Raw genomic sequence first — 24,553 nt, 5'->3', positions numbered from 1 at the left:
CAATACTGATACTCAACTGCAAAATTTCTTGCAATACTTCCTAAGGAGTTTGACTCTGAACTAACTGGGGTGTCTGTCAGTATGGAAGAAGAGGCAAATATTCATTCCTTGAGCAAGTTAAGTCCTCACTGCCATTCACTCTGCCCTCAGTGGGGCTGTCAGTGCTCCTGAAGCAGTGCTTTGCCATCACATTCCGTGGAGCACGACTGCCTTCCTGATGGTTTGCGAAGGGAGCTTCAAAGTACCCAGCACTGGCTGTAAAAATGTTCCAGTGAGCTGAATGGCAAAGATCTGAATCTTGGCTTGAATTATTTTGCTGCTCTTTTTTTTTTTTGGTCTCCTTGAACACTGCTACTCAGGGAATTGCAATCACTCTTTGCAAGACCTGCTAAGAGAAGAACTTTTTCCCAAAACATCAGTCCTTAAAAGACTGCTGTGTAACACTTGGAGATTTTAAAATCTTTTCACGAGAACCAAAATCCTCTCCCACCGCTGTGTTTCTTTTGGGGCAGACTATGGTCCTGTGAATCCAACAGGAGTCTGCTGGTGGCTTTTGGCTGCACCCTAATTCCCAAACATCCCTGATGTGCTGGCTCTTGTGGGGGGGAAAACACTGACATTTGTGCTGCTGGTACATTGATCCTTTACATTCCAAGTTTCAGAGACAAGGCAAAGATGTGGAAAAAATTAAGCAGAGGCTGATAGAAATCGCAAACTACGTTGATAAGGTAAGAACATGGGATTGTGTTGTAGTGCTAGGTTTGGTTTAGCAAGCTGTAGGTTTCCCTGAGAGCTCAGCAGGGCTGCTTAGGGCCCCGTGACCATTTCGCCCTCCCGTAGCCCATTTTGGGTGGCTCTGCAGTTTTGCTCCAGCCAGCTATCAGCTCTACAACCCAGTGACAGCAAAGGAGGCAGAGAAGGGACCCTCACTGGGCTTCCAAAGATCTTTAATGTTACATCTTGTCCTGGCCACCCCCAGAGGCAGAGAGAGCTGGTGATCCGGGCACCGGGGGGTTTTGTCAGATCACAGGGGTGGTACATGGGTGAGTTGGGGTACAGGAACCCACAGGGAGAGCCCAAGGGAGTGGCCAGGCCAAGGGGCAAGGGAAAGCAGGGGGAACAGTATGGGATAAGAAAAGTAGTGGATAAACAGATTGCCACAGGATTGTTTCTCTTTTCCCAACCTTACTACACCTCCTGAAGGGTGTTGCTGTGAAATCTCTTTCTTCTGCTATTAAATCATAGCCACATCTCCTCATCCACTCACCTTTCATGGAGTTAACCCTGCAGCTTTCCTGATACTCCAGTATTTCAGAGCAAAGCTTCTCGCCAGACAGGAGAAGCAAATTTAAACCTTTCACTTGTGCTTTGATACACTAAGCCATGGGCTCTGCTCTGCTGTATATAGAATGCAAAGACCTATTCATAAGGAAAAGCACAACTTAGCCCTGGGATTTTATTCACTGGGGAATAATCACCTATGGAACGTCCTATAGAAAAAAAGAGGATTATTTTGAAGAGGAATTTGGAGAACAAAGTCATTTGCAGCAACAAGGGAAGGTGCAGTTGCAAGGCCAGCAAAGGCCTGTGAAAACACAGTTAATAAGACATATAATCCAAGGAAGATGGCAGAATTAAAAATAAGGAAGCAGAAGTTGGTGGCTGAGTGAGAGCAATAATAGAGGGAGACATACACTGGATTCTTTTGGTCTTGAAATAATTTCTTGACAGTAAACAATAAAGGCTAAGAGTCCTCTAGAGTGGATTTTGAACAAATTAGAGTTTATTTTTTCTGGGCTGTATGGCCAGAAAAAATTAGGAGTCTCGTAGTGAAATTATAACTGAGAGGGTCTTAATTTATCTGAGAACTTACCAAGAGGTACTTCAAGGGCAATACTTCAAGGAGAAGCATTCCTGATTAAAAACAAGCTGCTGAAGACACCTCTACCTCATCCATAATTGTCTTGCTGACTTATTGCCAGAGGACAGGTGTTTATATGTTACCTGCTCAAAATTAATTTTGCATATTGTAATATATTTTTTGTTTCATGCTTAATTTATGCTCAACAAATGCCGGTGTTATGCAAATGACTGTAATGCATAGAAACAAGACAAAGATCTATTGTATGTTTTCTTCAGCCTGTCAGGCAGATCTGGACTTGATCAATCCTTGACTCCTTCCTCACATTAGTCTCACATTAGAATTGCTGTTGTGGCTCTGCTAAGGTTGCTCTGGCTCCCCTCTTGCGGCAAAATGGCTTTTGTGGTGGGGGAATTGATAAAATCACTTGGTTTTATCTGCTCTGAGCAAGACTTGATGACCCTGGCTCATTTTCAGCTATTATTATGAACCACAACCATGGCACAGCACAGTTCCTGTCTCTCTGGAATTGGATCTGGGCAATCCAGGGTGGGGCAGCCCTGGGAGAGTCACCTGCCATGGCCAAGAGTCCATTCTGAACTGAAGGCCATGGGGAGGGAGTTGCAGGGTTGGGTAGGACACGGAGAAGCAGAAAATGCCTGGATCTCTTTGAATGCCTTATGGGTATTGAGTTGGGCCAGAACTGTTTGCTGGAAGTCTTGGAAATACTTTGTCTGAGTCCTATCAGGTGTTTTGCCCTGAAGACTAAATTGTTTTAATCTCTACAAGAAAGGGTCATTATGCTTTTATTGAAATATTCTAATTCAACGTGGTCTGAAATGTTTTTTAGATGCATATTTCCTACTTTTCTCCTCTTCTTAGTTCTACAGGCCACTAAATATCCGAGTGGCCCTGGTCGGAGTGGAGGTGTGGAATGACATGGATAAGTGCTCCATTTCCCAAGACCCTTTCACCAGCCTGCACGAGTTTCTGGACTGGAGAAAGCTCAAACTCCTACCTCGTAAAGCCCACGACAATGCACAGCTGATCAGGTAGACTTGACTCTGGGTTTGATACCTGCTGGGATTTGGGGGATTTCAGGATAGCTGTACTGAGTCCTTCCCCAGCTGCTAGGCTGTTGGGAGGAACATCTGTGCTCCTGAGGCTTTGTCTTTCCCCTCTGCAAACATCAAACACAAAAACACTCTGCAGGGCCCTTCAGCAGATGCTTCAGTCGAGTTCCTTCCCCAGCCCTGGTACTCGAAGCCTGTCCTGAGTACAGCCCGTGTAGAGCAGAAGGTTGTAATAAACTGCTGCATACTCAGGGTATGAATTTGCGACCAGTTTAAACTGGTCTCAGTCCAAATTGTCACTGGAAAAGGCAGTCCTGCTCTGACCCCAATGTGAAGCCTATTTCTTAGTGAAAAGACCTCAGTATGCTTTAAAATGCTGTCTAATTTAGACAATTCATTTGCACTCGTGATTCAAAAATTAAACCATAAACATATATTTTACCCTGCTGTTTATTCTTGGATTGAAGTAACTGAGTAAAGATCCCTGTCAACCCAAACCAGCCTATGATTCTGTGAAAGTAAAAGCACTCTTAAAAAAAAAGGTAAGGGGAACACCTCTTTCTTGAATCAGGTGTTATTTTGATCAATCGACTATTCTTTATACTAAGCAGATGAACACTCCTGATGTCTCAGTAATTAAAAGGAGTTATTTACTTCCTACATTACCTGAGTAAGAATAAATTGAGCCTTTCCAAACTGTCCCTCATGAGATATTTGATTGCTCTCTATGCATAATAACACTTTGTTTGAAATTATTACTTTCTAGGCTGTGGATCATCACGAGTAGCACATAAACTTCCCCTTGCATTACAATAACCCTTCTTGGAGTTAGAGACATTATTTTTATGCTTGTACTTCTGTTCCCAACTTCAGTCAGCAGAAACAAAGAAAGGGAAGAAGGGTCCTGTTGCAGCAGTAAAAACAAAGGAGGGTGATCCAATGGGAGAGATCCAATGGATGTTCCCAGAGCTGGGACACTGTGGTTCAGTTCAGCTGAGTCAGCACAGCCCATCTGGGCTTTCCATTGCTTTAGACCTGCAAATGTGAGGGGCTGAAACGGGGTCTTTGTTTGAGATTGGCAGAAGTACAAAACTGAAAATAACAGGGAGGTATCTTGGCATTGACTGGTGACTCTGTGTCTCCTCTCCCCCTTTCCCACTCTCCTGCAGCGGGGTGTACTTCCAGGGGACAACCATTGGCATGGCTCCCATCATGAGCATGTGCACAGCAGAGCAGTCTGGAGGGGTCGTCATGGTAAGTGGGGAAAGCACAGCACTCAAACTGGCCCAACTGGTGTGACACCATATCAGGTTCCGCAGTCCTGCATCCTGGACCACAACATCAGCCCCATTTGTCCCATTTTCCATCTCTGGATTGTTTATATCCCCATTCAGATTGCTTGTAAATGATAGTTTCCATAGTGAAAAAAACAAAATATTGCATTAAAAATATAGCAGGGCCTCTTTGCAAGAAGTTTATACCTCTAATTGTTATTGAACCAGGTGCTGAGGTGCTGTGAGGGAAGAGAACCAGAAGATGTATTTGTTGTACACTTGGGCATACTTGTGTTACAGGCAGCAGCAGTCTATCCTGAATCTTTTATTATATTGATTTTATTCTGTATTTATAGAGTTTCCTGTGTTGGGCCTTATTTTCCATCTTTGCAGCAGTGGTTTTATTGCATTGCCAGACAGTGAGAACAAACAATGGCAGCATTTATTCCACCTGAGTCTCTCCCAGGGTATTACTGTTGTTGCTAGATGCAAGACATGGTGAACACACAAGTAAACATCTTGTCCAATTTCTGGAAGGAGTTCTGAAGTATTTTCTTTCTGATTTTTTTTTTTTAATTTTAATTTTACAGTGTTTTGTGCTAACAGGGGGAAGAAGCTTTAAAATAGAATCAAATCACGTAATTTGGGAAAAGTTGTAGAAACACGAAGTTTCAGGCTCTTGGTAGCTTGAGAAGCTGAGTCTGTAACTGCTGTCTGTAACAATTATTCACTGGGTACCTGGGGAGAGGTACAAAAGGAAAAGGAGGAAGAGAGGCTGGGAGAGCTGTAGGAGTCTCCCAGTGCACTCCCAAGTCTTGGTAAAGGCACAGATGAGGCAGACAGCCCCATTTGACTCAGCCCTGCATTCATTGCTTTGGCTTTATCTGCAGTCAGAGATGCCCTTAATGATGAACTTTTTGTCCTTTTAATTTTTAGCAGAAGATTTAAAACACTCCACCATGTAATTTACTGCCAAGTCAGTTCTCTTCACTCTGGAAACTGACATTTTAAAGAGAAATAATTACAAATAGTTCACTCCAGTAACAAGAAGACAAGAATAGCATTTCTTTAGAGTGTTCTCCTAGAGAGGGGACTGATTTATATATCCAGGAGAAACCCAGGGTCTGTGGGTGAATGCTGGTTCAGGCTGCAGAAGGGGAGCACGATGTTACCCTGACACTCCAAGAATTTAAGCTTTTGAGGTGCAAATTAACTCAAAACTTGCACAGAATAACCAGAAATGTTCTCCAGTTCTTTAAGCAAATCCTCAAAAAGGAGCCAAATCCAAATGAAGCAAACACTCACCCCAAAACCCAAAAGTGCAGCTGTCCAACCACCCCCTGAGTTAACAAAGGCTGATTCAGGTGTAGACAAAACATACTTATATCTATTGGTACCCGTACCCTGGCACAGCTGCTCAGGGAAGAGGTGGAGTCCCCATCCCTGGAGGGATTTAAAAGCCCTGTGGATGTGGCACTTGAGGCCATGGGTCAGTGGTGGCCTTGGCAGTGCTGGGGGAATGGTTGGACTCCATGATCTCAGAGGTCTTTTCCAACCTAAAAGATTCTGTGGTTCTATGAAAGAATGAATCACTCTTAGCCTGGGAAGGTGAGGGGCTCAGGTGGCTCAACACTGGGCAAATGAATGTTCGGCCAACCTCATAATTTCAGCCAGTTTCTTACCCATCCCACCCCCAACACTCAACACCAAAAGCTCCCACGCTCTAACACCTGTTCTGGAAGAGAAGACAATGAGAGACTGCGTAAGAAATGACATTTGAATACAAAACCTGGAGTGACTCTTGTCTGATGTGATTTTCCTGGCTCTTTTTGCAGTTAGTCAGCTCTGCTTTGTGATCTAAATTCCTCTGTCATGCCTCCCTGGAAGCCTGCCTGCCTCTCTTCCATAGGGCTGAGTTCTCTCCGTAGGTGACACCCTGTCTTCCATTAATTTTCAGAGAAACACAAAGCAGAGAGAGCAGCCATGTGAGTGTGAGAAGCTTTAACAAGACCTTTATCATTTCATTTTCCTCTGAAGTTTCTGTAGTATCATAGAAAAACCAAAGAGAAGTTGACATTAAAGGAAGTCTTTGACATGATTCAGTCTTCATTCTTCTGTTTCCAAAGGTTGCCCACTGAATTTGTGGATTTAAAAGTAAAATACTTCTGAGAGAAGAGGAAAGTGACTTTTTATATGGGCAGATAGTGATAGGGCAAGGGAGAAAGGTTTTAAACTAATAGAGGAGAGATTTAGATGAGATCTCAGGAAGAAATTGTTCCCTGGGAGGGTGGGGAGGCCCTGGCACAGGGTGCCCAGAGCAGCTGGGGCTGCCCCTGGATCCCTGGCAGTGCCCAAGGCCAGGCTGGACATTGGGGCTGGGAGCAGCCTGGGACAGTGGGAGGTGGGGTGGGACTGGATGATTTTTGAGGTCCCTTCCAATCCAAACCATTGTGGGATTCTGTGCCTCTATGAACTGAGTGAACAGGCACTGAAAGCACCAGGAGCAGGGCATTTGCCTGCTGGAGCTGTAGACAACAGTATTTAATTATTAGGATTTGATTTAAATCCCAGTGGAACGAAGCAGAATTCAGCTGAAAGCAGCTGCATGTTTTGTGCAACAGCTTATAATGTCTTAACAGTAGATGGTTGCTTATTCAGTGCTTGTGAAATGTGTTTGGTAATGACTTTTACTGCTCAAGTTAGCTTTGAAAGACCCTGGTGGAATAAATCAAAGTCACATTGCTATTCATTTCTTTAGTCCTTGTGATACTTAAGCGGTCTCAGTATCAAATGGAACATGTCACTGTTTGTTTTGATAATCTTCATTTATGCTGTCTTCAAATAACCTCTTTTGCTGAGGCATCACATTCCTTCTTTTAAAAACCCCCTCTAGAAGCTGATAAAATTGCATTCCAAGTGGGTCTGAGCAAGTAATGAGAACCGCATGGGCTGGAATAATTGTTTGCCTATTCAAGTCCCAAATTACATTTCACATCATTTATTGCTCTGCTTCTGGAGTGGACTGTGTGAATCCTTGTTTTTAGTTTTAGTTGACAGCTTCAGAACATTCAGAGAAATATAATCACTGCTCAGTAAGTAGGGGAGATACTGGAAAAATAAAGTCTGAGCTCAATTGGCTGTGTGTCTGGGTAGCTCAGTGAGGAGTTTCTGTCTTGACCAGATAGCCCTAATTTCAAAGCATCATCCAGTGGGGTAAATTATATGGAATTATTTCACTGTTCCTTAATCTTCAGCCCTGCATTGTTTTCCATTGGGGTGAGAGGCTGTGCTCTTCTTACGACATCAAGTTCAATTACATTGAATTCTTTAACTATTCCATCAATTACTGTGTGCACAAAGATAAATCCATCTGTATCTGACCAGTATCTAGATAAGACATCTCATTATGTAGGTGTTGTGCAGGACAAACTGCACACAAACTGGCTGCCACAAGGTTTTTATATTAAGATTTAAAAATTTGGGAAAAAGAAATTTTAAAAGAGACACTTTTTTAAAAGAGAGAAGATAAAATTCTTTTGAGTTTATTCCAGTTGCAGAAGGAGCAGTTTGGTGTGTTCAGAATGACTTTATTCTCGTCTCGATTTTATTTGCTATTTGAGAAATGATTTACTAAAACTATTAGCCCAGACAGATGAAAGAAGAAACTCTTAAATCTACCCCAAGTCATGTATTAAAACCTCCATTAGTACATAGATAATGTTCTAGACAGTTTTACCTTTCACTTCTTTGTAGTCTGGAGTTTGGCTTAGATGATGCTGAAAGAGTTATTTAAAGTGAATATATTCATGCAAGCTTCTGGAGCAGGCAGCTGTACACAGTAATTCCATTTACTGACTGATAAATACTGGATCATGCATTTATATTACATGTTTATGCCTTCAGGGAAAGCTTTCTTACAAGTGTAGTGAATTTTTTTCCCTCAAGGAAAATGATCAATGTGGAAAGGTCTCTTACTTGTGGTTAAGCCAAAACGTCATTCGGATCAGCAGCCTGTAATCAGATCATGCAGTGAATTTCTCAGAAATGATTGTCCCAAAAATCAGCATTTAAACAGGGTTTAATGTTAAAATTTCAAACTGACACTTCCAACATTTAGAGTATTTGTAGGTTAATAAGAGGCCATGGTAGATTTTGGCTTGCTTTGGCCTTTCATTTTAAAAAGGAGATTTTCAAAGGTTCTTGGTTTTTCCTTACAAGGTTTGTGAAATCTTGGACATTCTGATATTAAAGAAACAGTCTGAAGCAAATTCAATAGACTGAGTGAAATCTCTTGCTGCATTTTTAATTTGCCTCCTGACAAGATCCTAAAGGATCTTCTCACTTCTCCCTCATCACACCCATCCTCACCCATAAATTACTGCCCTTTCCAACACTCCACATCTGGTGACCTCTCTCTGCCACTGCTGGGACTTGGGAGTTTGGGGGATTTCTTGAGCAGCAGAATTTCAAGCCCCAGTAAAGAGATGTTCAAACCTGCTCAATGCTTTCAAATATCTCCTGGGGAAACTGGGTGGCCAGCCAGGCTGTCCTGAAATTCCCACTCTGCGCTAGGTATATGTGAATAATTTACAATTGGGTTTATTTAACAACACAGCAACTACAGCTGCTAAAGTTATAAAGCATTTCAAAGGACAGGCAGTAGGACCTCAGAGGGGGAATGTGTGCCTTGAATTGGGTTTATATGCTGAATTGACTGGTTCTCCTGTGGATTTTTTTTGAAGGATCACTCAGAAAACCCTCTGGGTGCAGCAGTGACGCTGGCTCATGAGCTGGGGCACAATTTTGGAATGAATCATGACACACTGGAGAGGGGCTGCAACTGCAAAGCATCCACAGATAAGGGGGGCTGCATCATGAACCCCTCCACTGGGTAAGTGCAAGGCTGAGACTGGCAAAGCTACAGCTACAGTGGGACATCTCTGGTTTCATTTTGTGCCTCAGGGGCACTGACAGGTAAAAAAAGGAAAAGATTTTTCAGCACCTGTTAAATCTTGTCAACCTGAAAAAGTTTAATGTTATCAGAGCACAACAGGTACCATTGCACCTTTCTATTTCCAGGTTACCAGTGTGAGAGACAAAAGTGCTGTAAGCAACTGGTTAATTTAAAAAAAAAACAATCCACAGCCAAACAAACTGCACTGCAAGTGGTGAATCAGAATTCCACCTTCTCTCCTCTGGCCAGCTGAGCATCAGTCACGATGGGAAACGAGCCAAGACTGAGATGAGTGTGTAAGAAATCCAGTAATGCAGGAAGTGCACTATTAGAGTCTGCAAGCTCTTTGTCTCATGCAGAGCAGGTTTTTAGTTTTGCAAAACTTCTGTTGTAAGTGTGGAGCAGTTTTAGCATGTGAGAAAATAAAATCTGTAAGGTCAGTGGGATTAAGGCTGTTCTGTGTCCAGAGGGAGATCTTCCAAGAAAAGAGATTAGAAATGTGGGAAATAAAAACTGGTGAACCCATGGTCATTTCTGTGAGTGCTGGGCCAGGAGCTGGGCTAGATGATCCTTGTGGGTCCCTTCAAGCTCAGGATATTCCCTGATTCCCTGTGTCAGTACTGAAGGATGGCTCTGCTGGTGGCAAAAGCATTGTGCCAAGGGACAGAAGTGTTTTGTAGACACTGAAATTCCAGGCACCCTGGGCAGAGCTGTCACTGCTTGCTGGGATGTATTTTAAATTCCTGTTAGAAACCGAAGGATGCAAGGAACAAGTTCTCCATGTCCATGTTCAAACTAGGACTGATAGGATGAAACTGAAGTAAGATTTGCCAGAGCTCTCTGATGGTAAGCCATGTGTTAGACTGGACCAGCTGCAGGAATGATACTGCCTGTGACTGGAATCCAGTAAGAACCAGTGAGGCAAATATCTGCCAGCAGTGTAGGTACAGCTGGATGTGCCTGAGGACAAGAGGATGGTCTGGATGTTCTCTGATGTCCCTTCCAGCTCCAGCATTCACTCTGTGTGCTTAAAGTTCATCTGTTGCTTAAAAACCTCTTCTGGGAATTGCGATCAGCTCTCCCTCTGCCTTTTCCGAGACTGCAAGTTTCTGGGAAAGAAGGGGAGCAATCTGGGAGAAGCCAGGGAGTGTTGGGCAGGGTTGCTCCCTGCTGGTCAGCCCAACAGCAGCCTTGGAATTCCTTCAAAGGCAAAGCTGTCACCCTCCATCAGGGCAGAAATTGGGATTGTGGCCAGAGGCCAAGCACAGCAAGCTGAGAGACAAACAAAAGAGAGTTGAGAGAGTAGTGGAGAATGAGAGGGACTTCTGTAGGCTGGAAAAGAAAAATAACTCTGCTCTTCTGAGACAATAGGTGGTAATTATCCCCATGGAATTGCATCCTGCACGAGTCAGGGCTCTGTGCACACTGTGAGGACAGAGTGAAGTGGGAGAGGGCTCTGAGGTGAGGTGAGGTGGTTGCTGGTGAGCAGTGGGCAGCAGGGCTGGGCTCTGAGCTGCTGAAGGATTCATTCCAGTCAGCTCAGCTGAGTTACTGGTTCTGCATCCAGCTGCTCCACTTCAGAGTAAATACAGGGATGCTCTCAGGACAGAAATTTCTGGACCCTGTCTGAACTCATCTGGTGAGAGGGGCATTAAAACAGCTCCTTCCTCATTCTGCCTTCACGCTGGAGTCCTTTGGGTGTATCTGATCCTGTCCTGGGTGCTGGATGTGCCAGTCCAGACACTGAGCTTGGGCTGGCTCAGGGCAAGGTCGGAGCAAGGTTGTGCCCACTCAGCGTTCCTCGGGATATGAGGGATTGGATATTCCAATCCTCGTCCCTTGGGGATGACTCCAAGCAGCTCAGCTCCTCTGGGGGGGTTTCTGTAGCACCTTCCAGGTTAAAGGCTGTGCCCACCTCCAGCACCCCACAGGGTTGGGGAGGGGGAGTCAGCTCCACCTTGTAATGCCCTCTTTGGATTTTCACCAAACTCTGCATCCAGCTTGTGCCTGAGCAAGAGCTGTGGCCTTCACAGCCCTGAGCAGGCTGTTTTGTTTGCACTGATTATTGATTTGTAAATGGAAACTAACTTTGGGTTTATAGCCTTAGGCTCTATCTCAACACCGTGCTGTCAATCTGTGATAAATATTCCTGGAGAACACTTCTTGCCTTGAGCCAAGCTGCATCTCACCAATTTCAAATTAACACTTTGAATATTTAATTACCCAACGTGTCTCACCAATAGCAATATTCCCTTGAGCACCATTATTCAAGGAACAATGAAAAGTTTTCCTCTCTGGAAGTGCTTGTCTGTTAAGGGAAGGCCAAATGAATGCTCCTTATCTCGAATGCACTCTGGAAATAGCCAAAAAATCAAAACTAAGAGCATCCCATATCCATTTAGAGAGACAGCCTGCTCTCAGTGTACTCACTCCATGCTCTTCTAATTGGTTTAAGGTAGATTTAATGAGTGGAATTAAAAAAAATCTAGCTGAAGTTAGTGTTAAAAGTACTGAGAGGCCCTTATCTGATGTCTGTAAAAAGTAGGAAATATCTAAGTTATACCAGAAAGGCCTCTGTGAATTTAACTTTGGAGTCAGTGGTGTGGTCATGCACAAAAGGGAATGTTTTAAAGCTTATTACTTAAAAGGGATTTCATCAATTATTGTAATTTCTTTCAGTTCTTCTGTTTCAGTCTTTGAAGAGGTCTTGGAAATTACATCTTGGTGGAAAAAAACCTCCAGGGATCAGGGTGGAATTTAAACTCTGTTAGGTCTCTCCTTTAATCAGCTTCCTACAGTTTTTATTCTTAAAAGATACCAGCAGGATGAACATGAGTTGTGTGTGAGCTACAAATGTCTAAAGACCTACTACTTTAGCAAAATGCATGTTTTATAACATGAAATCAAGCACAAAACCCCACAAATTTGTATCAGTCCAGGACTTTGAGACACTCAAATATCTGCAATGAAAATCACATAAATCCTTCTGTAGAAACGGGGGCGGTTCCTATAAAAATACTATAAATGAGGAATATTTAGTACTAAAATTAATAGTTAGTAGGAAGGAATATTAATATTTAAATATATTTAATTTTTATACTAATCATATCAGTAAGGAATATGTAATACACATTGTCCTTGTTTTTATGCATGTTGTAACGATATTCCTCTAGTTTTTTAAATTGTTTTGTACATAGACCATTCCAAGTGAAAAAGAAGGAATATTAGAGAGATTTATGGGTCTTTTTGCTGAGATCTCATTATCTGGAAACTAAGGGACTAGGCTGAGCCAGTGAGGCCACTTCAGTATTCCACTTGTTTTCCAAATATCTCCCTAAAGTGTCCACTCTCAGGAGTGAAAACATTCCTCCTGCCAGGTAGATAAATACCAGAGAGTTCTGGTGCAGGGTCTGGATTTATACCCTTGCAAATGTGAGCAAAATTTAGCACTGCAGAGCAAAATGCTGCCAATTAGCAGCACTTGTTTATTTAATAATTCTGGAAATGCAGTTTTTACACATCCTTCATCAAAATTGGGCACAGGAACATTCATGGGGGTTGAGGTCAGGTGAGCTCCCACTTAGAAGTTGAAATATTGAGTTCAGATATGTTTGAGATTTTTTGCCAGCCTTAAGGGGAGCAAAATTTTGATAGTGTTCTCCCTTCCTGTGAACTCAAGGGCTGAACTTCCCCTCAGCCACTTACCTGTGTCCTTGAGCACTGTGCTCTTTTAGTTTCCATGCAGGTGATCCACACAGGGAATTGTCTGCAGGGAAGTGAACACACTGGAAATTTGTTCTTCCTTCCCTCCTACCGGGAGCACTCCTTGGTGTCTTTGCATTTTCTCTTCCTAGGTGAGGTTAACGAGAGCAGGAACCCTCCAAGGCCAGGCAGTTTCACCAAGCCCATTCTGATGCTGACCCTACCGTTGTCTTTTTCCCTTTGGGATGCCCTTACCTGCAATAACAAAATCCTCTTTCACTGGGCCCTGGCAGAAGCGTTTTCTCTTCCCAGGATCATTTCTTGGTGCTGGATCATCCCAGCCAGGGCTAATGGGAATGGCTCCTGGGACAGAGCCATTTGTTCCATCTCTCTTTGCCTCCCCATAGGCACAACCTGATGGAAAATGGGGAAAGGGCTGCTTTGTGGTGTCCCCTCCAGTCCCCTTTGCACCTGGATATGGGAATGGTGGAGATTTTTCTCAGGTCTGGCCCGCTGCCCATACCCTGTTCTTTTTCTACACATTTATTACGAGGTGGAACACCCCACATTGATCTGGAGGGTTCTCGTCAAAGCCCATGATGGAGAAAAGATTAAATAAATGAAAAATAATTTAAATACTCAGGAGAATAAAAATACTGTATGAACTATTGTTTCAAGACATGAAACAAGTGGCAGATACTCAAGAAGTGGAAAATCTGATGTGTGAGAGAGCATGGCTGCTGATATTTGCTTAACAACCTTCTGAATGAAAGGACATCTCTTGGGAAACTTTTGTTTTCATCTAGGCTCCTGGTAGACCTGGTTTTCCTCTTTTTCCAAGAGTTCCAAGGCATGTTCTGATCTGCATCCCTTGCTGACACACAGGAAGGTGTGGGCCAGGCAGAGGAGTGAGGAAGCAGCTTGTTTAGGATACCTCCCCACACAACAACTCCCCTTTGTCACGTTCCTTCCGTGTGATGTTCTTTTTGAAAAGTCAAGAATGAATTGAACCCCTCTGCCTGCATTTTTTCCCCATTCTTATCCTGGATCTTGTGTTCCCAATTTTCACAGCTGGAATTTAAAGTCACTCCGTGCTTTTCACTCAGATTTTAAATTGAATTTACTCAGATAAATTGGACTGCAAGTGTTACGGGGAAGTGGGGCTTGGGCTGTGGCACTGCTGGTGGAAATTCCTGTTTGGTGTAGTGATGATCATGAGTGAAAGAAAAGGAGAAATGAGATCAATTTAACCTCTCAGCTATAGATTATTATTTCAGAGGGTTTCTATGGAACTGTGCCTCACGGGGAAAAAAAGGAACAGCTAATTTTGAGTAATTGCCTTTCAGTACACAGTTTCACTTCAATTACGGAGTTTTTGGAGGCAGGGTCTGGGGGAGGAGACCAATTAGGAACACAGAAAGAGCACAGAATAGAAATCACACGTAGAAAAATACGGGTTCATTTACCGTTGTAATTGGGAGAAGACATTTTTCTAACCAGTCCCAAAAAACCCCTGTAATCAATAGGTTCTTAAGTAAAATTAAAACCTTTAGGTTAGAATTAAAGCAGGGAGCCAATGGGAAGCTGCCTATTTGTGAATGAGAGTGAGAGTAAAGGTGATCTGTTAAGACTCAGCTGAGTGACAGTCCCAAATTAAACTAATTGTCTTGAATTAAGCACCGCTGAGGAGAAATTGGGGAAAATTAACAATGGGAAAGACCATCAGGTGTACTTCTTTCAGGTACCACAGAAAAGAGCCTTGGTACTTACTGGGTTTTAATTCCCTCCAGGAGCAATTAGATATTCTGCACTGAACACTGAGTACATCAGCAGTAATTAAGGTGAAATAAAATATTTAAGTGGAAACAGAGTGGCTTTTTCGTGAGCAGCAGTACCAGATGTCTGTGATCAGCTCCAAGTGACACCGAGCAAGACCAGGAGTTGCACAGGAGACACAGCAGATGTGAACATTCCTGTTTGCCTCAGTGGGGATGAGCTGGTCCATGGATCTGTTGTAGAAGTGGTCCAGGCATCCCAGGATGAGCTTAGGAAACATTTGTTCTTTCACAGGCCAATTCCCAAGATATTCTTGAAAGGCAGATCTGCTGCAAGAGAGGAAGAGTTCATTTGCTGCTTTGCTTTCATGTGTTAGCTCCAGTGGCCAAGGAGAGGTGCATCACACTGTATTTTGTGTTTATTTATAAATAAACACCCATTCCTGCTGGCAAGGAAAAGCTGGTTTTATCGGCTCCCCTCTATTGACAGCCTCTGTGGTAGCAAATACATTATCAGAGACATCTAAAATACCTATTTATTTGCTTTCTCTTCCTGCCCTCATTCCTATTTCATGCTTGTTCCAGACTCTGGAAGGTCTTGCTGATTTTCCTGGTGTAAATGCTCTGATTCAATCTCTGCAGTGCACAGACTTGGAAGATTTCTCTGGAGTTTGTGCTCAGTGCACGGGCAGGGTTGGCAGAAGCTTTGGCATTCACATGCAGATGTTATTGCAGGAGTCCAGCATCAGAATACTCCCTCTTCCCCAAACCTCTGGGGTCCAAGGGTGCATCTGGAAATGTTCCCCAGATCCCCTGAGGAGTCACAACTTGGATTAGTGAATATTCCTTAATTAAGTGTTGGGTCACAGGTGCGTGAATTGTATCAGTGTACAGGGTCTCTATCCAAAACCATCTGATATTTCTGCTGGAAATATGGGTTTGGGCAGAGAAATTGGCCTGTAGATCCAAAACCAAACCTGGGTTGCTCCTGTGCTGCAGTTTGCTTCTGCCTCTGGTGAACTGGAGTAGTGTTTGTGGGGCTGTGTGAGAATCCAGACGATGGGAGCCATCCAAATGAAAAGCAAGGCTTGAGGGGGAGGAAAGATGAATATTAATGAGGATTCCTTAGGGATCTGTCTGGCTGTCCAGGAGTGCAGTTATCCTGATGGAACTGGGGGAGATGAACGGCAGGATTGGGTCAGGCTGAGGGGATTCAGCAGCTCCTTCACTCCTCCCCCTCAGGCAGTGTTTGAGGGAACAGCACCCCATCATTGAAGTGTTCCACAACTTTGTCCTTCGATGGTGCTGAAGGTCTGTGCTTCCCTCGTGGATCCCTCATTACCATTAATGAGCTTTAGGGCTGCACATCAAAAGCAGGCCAGTGGCAGCAAGGCTGAGTTTACACCGCACGAGTGAATATTTGCATCTTAGATGGGCGGCTGAGGACTCCGGGAGAGCTGCAGGGCTCAGGGGGTTTGCAAAGGGTTTTCTGAGGAGCCTTCTTGTTTTGTCATCTGCTTTTGTTTGATTTTTGAACTACTCTAGAAAAATATATTTATTTAACTACTTTTTAAACATGTAGTTAAGTAAATAAAACAGTGAAAATCTCTTAGGGACAAGTTGGGAAAGTACTGATCACTTGTGTCATTTGTTGTATAAAGTATTAGTTTCAATCACCTTTTCTGTTTTTTGAAAAATGATCTCAAGGAAGCAGAATATCAGGTCACCCTCATTTTGGTCATTCAAAGGCTGAACTGGAGTCCCCACATGTGAAAATATAGACCCTCCAGAGATTTCCAGCACACTGCTCCGGGACACAGCCAGGTATGCCATGAAAACAGCATCAAATTGAAGGGAGAAACACTTTTTCCAGCACCTCTCTAGATTAAAAAAAACCCAAAAAACATAGAGAAAGACAAAAGGTCAGGGTAAAATGGGAAAGAAATCAGAAACAGAGTGTGGGAAAGGACACTTTAATTTACTGAGTGGTTCTCTTTTTTTTCTGGCAGGCATCTTGCAGCATCTTGTAGCTGCAGAGCTGTTAAATGTTAGATAATCAAACCATTAGTAGTTAGCACAGAATTCCCTGACCCCTCTCAGTTGGTTTTCAGCTGTTCAGACCTCACTTTGCATTTTTCAGTCTGGCAGCTGAGAGACATTAAACTCTGGAGTCAGCAGAACTATCTGGAATTACCTCTGTTACAATTTGAGGAAAATGAAATTATCTTTCAGATGTAAACAGTTCCTAATTAAACTCTGAAGCTGTTTATGTTTCCAAACCAGTCTGAGCTGAGCTCGGCACAAAGACAGACTTCTTTGTTGTCTTTTTCTTTTTTTAATAAAGTTGATATACTGATGTAATAAATTACTTGTGACAGAGCTAGGTCTGTTGTGCCAGCAGTGCAACTGCTTTTTTTTTAAAAAAAAAAAAAACAACCAACTTTAAGCAACATATCCCTCTGCCCCAGTAATTTAGCACATTGCATTCTGGTCCTTCCTTTAGTAGGAAACAGCCACGAGATTACAGAATAGATTTATGTCACTCTTTCCCTTCACTCCAAGTAGCCCCACGTCTGCAGTGCATTTGGCCTTCTTTTTTTGTTAATAATTTCCATGCCTTGCAGATATATTTAATTTGTGTGATAAATAAGATCTGTGTTGAAGAATTAGTAGCGTTGGTTGAAATCCATTTAATTTTTCCCAGTCCTTTGCAGGAGTGGATCACTGTTAGCAATTAGCGCACAGAGCTGTGGGGCAAAAAAAAAAAAAAAAGAAAAAAAGATAATTGCTTTTTATTTAGTTTAGTCTTTCCCATTTCAGTGGATGGGCTGTTAGAAGGGAAAATATTTGGCTTTGCTGGTGTGTTCTCAAGGAGAGCCCTCAGATTGACAACATGACTTTGCTGTAAGTGAAGCTGACAAGGAGAGAGGTGACTTCTCAAATGAAAACACATTTTACTTCTGGTGTGATTATTTATAGCAGATACTTAAGGACAAGCAGGGGTTTCTGCCATGAGATGTATCCACTTTTCCTGGCCTGGATGCTGGGATGAGGGAGCTCAGCTGCCTTTTGTCTTGTTGCTGTAATATCCATAGGAAATATAGCTCTGAGAGGGACATTTTTCTCCTGCAGTGCTGCTATTGCCATGACCCATGAGAACAAATCATATAAGGACATTTCCCTTTATCTTGGCTTTCTGTTTCATCAAAAAAAAAAAAAAAAGAAAACAAACACCAAACTTTTCAACCTGCAGGGATAAATCTGCAGTGCAGTGCATGGGGAGTTAAGCACAGTGTCCAGTTTAAATTGGTGTTAATGAATTCCAAATTCCTGGCTTAAAAATGGAAACATACCTTAAAGGGCAAATCCTTAAGGTCACATGAAAGCTCCTTTTTGAACATGTGTTGTGTGCCCAGGAGCACTTGAAGGAATTGATGTGGACTTGGAAGGCTGAATCCCTGTAATTAACTGATGCCCACAGCCGCATTTGCCACAGTTGTCATGGGAATCACAGAGCCTTTTGTGCCTGGCATAGATGTGCAAAATGTTTAAAATTTTCCTTCCTGCAAAGACATTCTTGATCTTTTCTAAAGTCAAAGCCTGTCACAAAGTGCTGGGCACATTTACTGGGGAGTTCTGGTGGCAGCAATGCAGGGAGGCTCCATTTCAGCCTTTGCAAAGGAATGACGCAGCCCCAGGGATGAATTAAGATAAGAAACCACCTATTTTAGAATAAAGGCACTGAAAATGAAGAGGTGAAATAAGTCTGGTGTCCTAGGGAGCCTTTCTGTCTGCCTCTTATAGCATGGAAATTGTGTTCATCTCCACCCCTGACGCCCTCCTGGCAGTCAACCACCACCAGTGAGAAATCCAGAGCTGGTAGGAAAACTCCCATGGACTTCAGTAAAGTCAGGATTTCACCAGGATCCATATGGGGTTTTTTTTTTAGATTTATCAAAAGCTTTTCATTCCTGTGAGTGAAAGTTTTAATTTGCTCATTAAGGATCCCTAAGTCTTAGATCATGGCTGGATCCATCCTGTCCTCATGGCTTCAAATAATGAAATAAATACAATGTGGCTGCTAATTTTTTCTTTGTTCCAGCTCTGTGAAAAGGAAAGGGGAAGGTAGAAAAGTGATTCTTTGTTATTATATATTTAGGCTTTTTTTAAGAATTCCACTTCCATTGTTCTGAGGTGATTTAGGTGATATGGGATAAAGAGCTTTTTTCTCATAACAGGGGCAGGGAAGGTGGGAATGCTGGGGAAATTCAGACTGATTTCTGGCACTGTTTTTCCTCACTTATCTTTCCTTTGGATCGTCCCAAAGAAAAAAAAAAAAAAAGAGTAATGCTGCTTGCAAGCCAGATCCTCTTGTCTTGGAGTCCTGATTATTAAGAGTTTGGTAGTACAGATGTTAAGTGAAATCAGTATGAGCCTGTCCCCCAGGTATTTATTATTCCCAGCTTTTTGCAGGGCTCAGATTCTTTTCTCCAGCACCCACATCTCATAAGTGGCATTTCCATGCACTTCACTCTCTTAGTGCTTCTGCTCCTGCTCTTCCCAGTGGAACAGCATCTCCATGTGCTCCATCCAGAGGGTCAATCCTTGGGGTTTGTCTGTGCCAGGAACTGGACTCGAGGATTCTTGTGGGTCCCTTCCAACTCAGGATTTTCTATGAAATCCCTTCTCCCTGGCCTGGGTTTCTCCTGGTTGGGTTTAGCCCTATTTGGAGTCCACTTCCCTTAACTTGGTGTCATTTGATCTGCTCACCTATGTCCAGGCTCATCCTCACCCAAATCTGTCTCCTGAGCCCAAATACCCACTTTATGACAGCTCTTTCAATCAAACTGATTCCCAAAGTCAGGTTTTCCTTTTTCCATCCTATCTGCTTCTGGCCCATTTAAAAAAAATCAACTCCAAGGTTTTTCAAGGGAGAAAATCAGAATGTAACTGCCTGGAACACAAGCAGATTGTAAAATCACATTGGGAACTAACCAAAGCACCTTTTCCCTATTCAGAAATCAGTAGGAAGCTGATCTTCAGCAATGGTTTGGACCATTTGTCTTTATTTGCTCATCACGTGCTGAGGATGGTGTGTTTTGTGCGACAAATTTAAACTCAGGGCACTCTGGTTGTGCTCCTTATCCACATTTCCCTTCACTGCCGGGAGCTGCTGGCAGGCACAGGGTGTCTGCATCCCACTTCTCCTTAGCCTGGGACCAGACCTGACCCGGCCTTTTCATCCCTCCCTCTGCTCTGTCTTGCTTTTCGACTTTTCCTGTAGTCAGCATTGGATTAGCCTCAAATTCTAAGCAGTAGATTGTGAAACCTGAACTCTCAGCAATCCAGCAAATTTTTATTAATGAGGTAGTGGTCTAAAAGGAAACAGAGCAAAAGATGAGCCAGAGGCAAATTCAAACTGATTATAGCTCCTTCCTTGGCTGTCTGGTTTCCAACAGGAAGAACAGTTGTCTGAGTTCAATTCCCAGGGAGCTTTTGCAATGCAGATAACTCCAGCATAGAGTCAGGATCCTGTCAGGGGTGATAAATTGGTTTAGTATTGCTTCACCCCCAGAACACAAAAGAAAGTCACAACAGGCCTCTCCTCCAAGAAAAAACTTCTCTGACCATCCATTTGTCAAAGGGAAAGTAACTGCTAATAATGTTTTATTTGGCAGTTTTGTGACTGCCACGACAGTCTATACTGTATAAAGCCATTAAGTGTTGCTCCCTTGCAGAATGGATTTTTGGGAACCATCCAGGCATTTGTTCTGTCGCTGCTTTCTGCCCTGAGGTCCCACATCCAGCGTGATAAATCTGCCTTTTTGAATATTCCAGGTAGTTAAAACTTCACCTTCCGTGTAATGGGAGAGGTCAAGGCTCAGCTGGGGCTGTGTCAATCCAGTCTGGGCACCTGAAGGGAGACTGCTGGACTTCATTCTGGGAATCTGCACTATCCCCAGGGAAAAATTAAAACAAACTTAAGGCATTTGTGTGCAGAGTTTAAACATTTACTTGGAAAGGCTTTCTTTCCAGTAAGCCTGGAAATTCCTCTGTAGCACAACAAGCCATCCAAGCAGACATCAATTAAATTAACCACCAGTGTGAAATATTCCCAGTTATTTACTGGAAGAGTTAGAAGCCACCATGTAGTGAACGTGGCAAAAGCTGTAGGAGAAATCTGGGCTTGTTTTGAAGTCACTGACCATGAACTCAGACAGAAGAGCTTTGATGTCATCTCTAACTACATGGCCCAATTCCGTGCTCTACTTTATTGCTGCTCTAGGGATTAAAACGCTAAAAGAGAGGAGCAAGGGAGTGAAAAATAGGCTAGAAAAATAAGTATGGGTTGTCAGACATCTCCTACCTTTTGAAGCAAACTTCCCATTTAAATACTTTATCTGGATATGAAACCACTCCACATTTTTAGTTAAATCCCTCCAAATCATCTGAAAAAGATGTGCCCCATCAGTTCTGGGACTGATGTCTTGGGCAAAGCTGCTTCCAAGAGCCCAAAGGGTCCTCCAGCTTCTCCCCTCCTCCTAATTTTCCCAATTTGCTGTTTCCAAAAGCTTTGGGTGTGAAACAGTCTGCAGATTGCTTTAAGCTCCCCCTTTATTGTGCTGGTGGGGTCAAAAACTGCATTTGTGCCTTTCACCCTCAAAAGTACTTAGAAATTAAGACATTGTTTAAATAATGGATTAAAAAGTCTTCCCATATTATGGCGCTTGCCTAATTAATAGATTAAAAAGTCCTTCCATATTATGGCACTTTTCTAATTTTAAACAATTGCTACTAAAATGTGAGGTGTAGGAAATAACGTGTAGTGACAGAACTTGATACATGAAGGGGTCTGTAGTACTTGAACACCTATTTCAATATCAAAGAAAACTGGATTTTATCTCCTGCTTGACACCTAATTCTGTGAAGTTCTTTATGCTTACTAATTCATTAACATACTTGCTGTACAGAAGAGCTGGAGTGTCAAAAAATGTCATCTAATAGCAAATTCACTTTTATTCTGGTAGGCTCTTCTCTCTTAGGAGCCCATAAAAAGCTCTTTTCAAAAGCTGGAGAGCAGTAATAATGTCTAGAAGGTTAAAACCAAGGGGGGTGCTTTTGTGTGCAAAAGAATTACGTCAATTAGATCAGGAGTTAGAGGAGGCTGGAAAATTGTCACAGTTCCTTGAAATCAACACCTCCCTGGGTCTAGAAACATTCATGCTGCCTGAGTTTCTACCTTCTAGAAGTTTATTCTTGGGTTAATCTCTCCGGTCCTGCCATTTTTTTCCATGGAAAAATTACTTACAACTGTGTTAACAAAAGCAACCCTATCCCTATTCTTTAATTTAATCTCCACCCCCGCCCTGTTTTTATGGTCTTATGTAAAACCAGGATATGCAGCAGAAAACTTAACATATTTCTGGCTTAGACATCTGCAGAGTCTGAACAAGTTCAAGCTCACCTCTCCACCCTCCAGTAAAAGGTTCTGCACTGCTCTCCTCCTCTCCAGTTGTCAGACAAAAATCAGGAATTTTGGAGATTTAAGTAAATATTCATATTTTTGAATCTCAAAAGGTCCTTGGGTTGAGACAGACACAAAGTCACTGCGGTGGTCAGTTCAGACAAGGTGTTGTCATGGAAAGGGTTGGAAATTCAGGTGTTGGAGTAGGGAAACTTCCAACTCCAAGGGCTGGGATGCAGCACCCCTCTGATCTTTGAGTGTCTTCATGATCCTAAAAAGCACAGTTGATGCCAGAGATATTTCTAAATATGGCCCCTCAAGTTTGGGTTTTCAGGAATTCAGTCCCAGTTTTCTGCACCTTTGGAAATTAGCTAACCAACAGTTGTTTCCATAAGTAAGTATGCTCCAAAAAAAATCAAAATGTCCCTTTTAAAATTAATATAATCTCCAATTATCATATTACCTCAGGGAGGGAGCTGTGGTGGTACTTAACAGACCTCTTTGAGGCTCTTGTGCATTTTAATTGAGTGAATAATTGTAAAACACTTCAGGGTCTTTTGGTAAAAGGCGCTGTATAAACATTGCCATAATGCTGAATAATCAGGTTGGGATGTGAACTGGAAGAAATGAACCCTATAAATAGATCTGTATATACATATGGGGGGGGTGGTGTAAACACCAATATTTGGGACAGAAAATGTCAGTTCCTTTAGAAAAGTCTTGCAGCTCTTGAATAAGAAATGAAAAACGAGATTGGAGAGTGATAATCGTAATAATCAAAAGGTTTTCAAGATACCGTGAGCCTGTGGTTTATCCTCCCGTGCAATGCATGGAGAGCTCCCAGAATCGTTGTGTTACCCCTTCAGTGATGCTTGCTGAGAAGCAGCCAAATCTGTTGTGTTTATGGTGGAGGAACTCAGAGGAGGTGGATCCGAGGTACTGAGATGTAGACAGACGGGATTTGGAGGAACCAAAGGAGTTCCACCTTTCCTGAGCTGGTGCTGCAATGCAGCTGGAGGGGTTTGGGTCTCCTGCAGCTCAGGGCAGTGCCACTCCAGGCATATTCCAGATGGAGCAGTGGGAATGACATTAATGGGATCATCTCACAGCCTCAGCAGTGGCACCAGTGCTGGACGTGTGGAGCTGATCTGCCGTGACCCTGCACGGATCAGTAGCTCCTGCATCTCTCCTCAGTGTTTTGGCTGTCTCATCTCCTCAGCCTGTAGTTTTCTGGGACAGTGGCTCTGTTCCTGTGCCTGTACTCTCCTCTCACTCAGCCCCTTAGGAAGGGGAATTCCTCTGAAATGGAGATGACGGAGATGAGCTTTTATATTTCATGCAAAAAAAAAAAAAAAAAAAAAAGAAGAAGAAGAAAAGAAGCCTGTGCTGGGCAACGAGGTGCTGATACAAAGAATCCTCTCTTCTTAAATGGGACTTGACAGAGTGCTGATGCCACTTCACTTAGTTAATGGAAGGAGCCATCTAATACAGGCTAAATGCAGAACTGCCTAAAGGAACCTGGCATTTGGAGGGCTGGAGCTCTTGAAATATAAATGAATGGGACAAGCCCAGGCTCTGTTTCCCAAGGAATCGATTACCAGGGATCCTCTTATGACTGTGAAGGTCTTATTTGCACAAGCAGGCAAAGCTATTTTTGTTGGAAACTGGGATATTTGTTTCTAGGGTTTAAACACATCTTTTAAGCACCAAGGAGACTCTGAGGAATGCTGTGGATTCAAGAGGGGTAGAAAGACTGAAATGATTTTCCTTGCTGTAAAGCCACTGAAGAGACTGATGGTAGTGCAGGGAACCATTTGGGTTCTGTAGATTTGTACCCACAGCCAGAGCAGTTTGCCAAAAGGATCCATTGTGTATTGAGTCTATAGATTCAGAAGGTGTAAAAAATGTATGGGACACAGCATTTTAGAATAAGAGTTGGTTGGACTAAAGTTTCCTTTCTCTTTCCAGCTGTAAAAAAAATAAGGATGTGTAACAGAAAATGTCTTGAGTGAAGGTGAATGGAGTATAAAGATTGCTAAAGAATTTTTTGCCTCTGGAAGGTTCTCCCATGGCATTTATGAGCTGGTTTTCCAAAAGGAAAGTGTCCAAGCTACCACAGGAAGCACGAGCATCCCTGTTTAGATATCACTGAAATCTTGGACAGGTCAAGGACTGGCTTTACTGTGGAGACCCCATTTCTTTCTCCCACCCTAAGGTAGCTCCTTCCAGGTGAGATCAGAAGCCTCTTTACAGGGTAGTGGGAGGACGCTCCTGCATTTATTCAGAGGATAAGTTCCTTTCACATCACCATTCCTTTGTCATTTTTCACAAGCTCCAGATCGACTCAAACATTGGTTTGAGTGCTCCTGACATCCGATATCTGTGACTTCCCTTCCCATCCAATCTGCCAGGGATTTCATTCTTCTGCTGAAACAGCTTTAAAATTGCA

At 42.9% G+C, this 24,553-nt stretch overlaps 1 protein-coding gene across 1 annotated transcript in view; it reads left to right on the top strand.

Moving 5' to 3' along the window:
• ADAM12 (ADAM metallopeptidase domain 12) overlaps positions 1-24,553 on the top strand; it is a gene marked incomplete at both ends in the record, with an annotated part of 161,516 nt that overhangs the window by 106,838 nt on the left and 30,125 nt on the right. The window contains 4 exons of the mRNA XM_082286369.1: positions 657-728; positions 2,744-2,913; positions 4,104-4,188; positions 8,951-9,099. Coding sequence (XP_082142495.1) covers positions 657-728; positions 2,744-2,913; positions 4,104-4,188; positions 8,951-9,099 — 476 coding nt within the window. The remainder of the gene's footprint in view (positions 1-656; positions 729-2,743; positions 2,914-4,103; positions 4,189-8,950; positions 9,100-24,553) is intronic.

The sequence above is a fragment of the Coloeus monedula genome, assembly GCF_965178545.1.
Source record: "Coloeus monedula genome assembly, chromosome: 8".
Lineage (NCBI taxonomy): Eukaryota > Metazoa > Chordata > Aves > Passeriformes > Corvidae > Coloeus > Coloeus monedula.
Note: the sequence above shows the minus strand (reverse complement) of the source record. Positions and strands in the feature narration are given on the sequence as shown.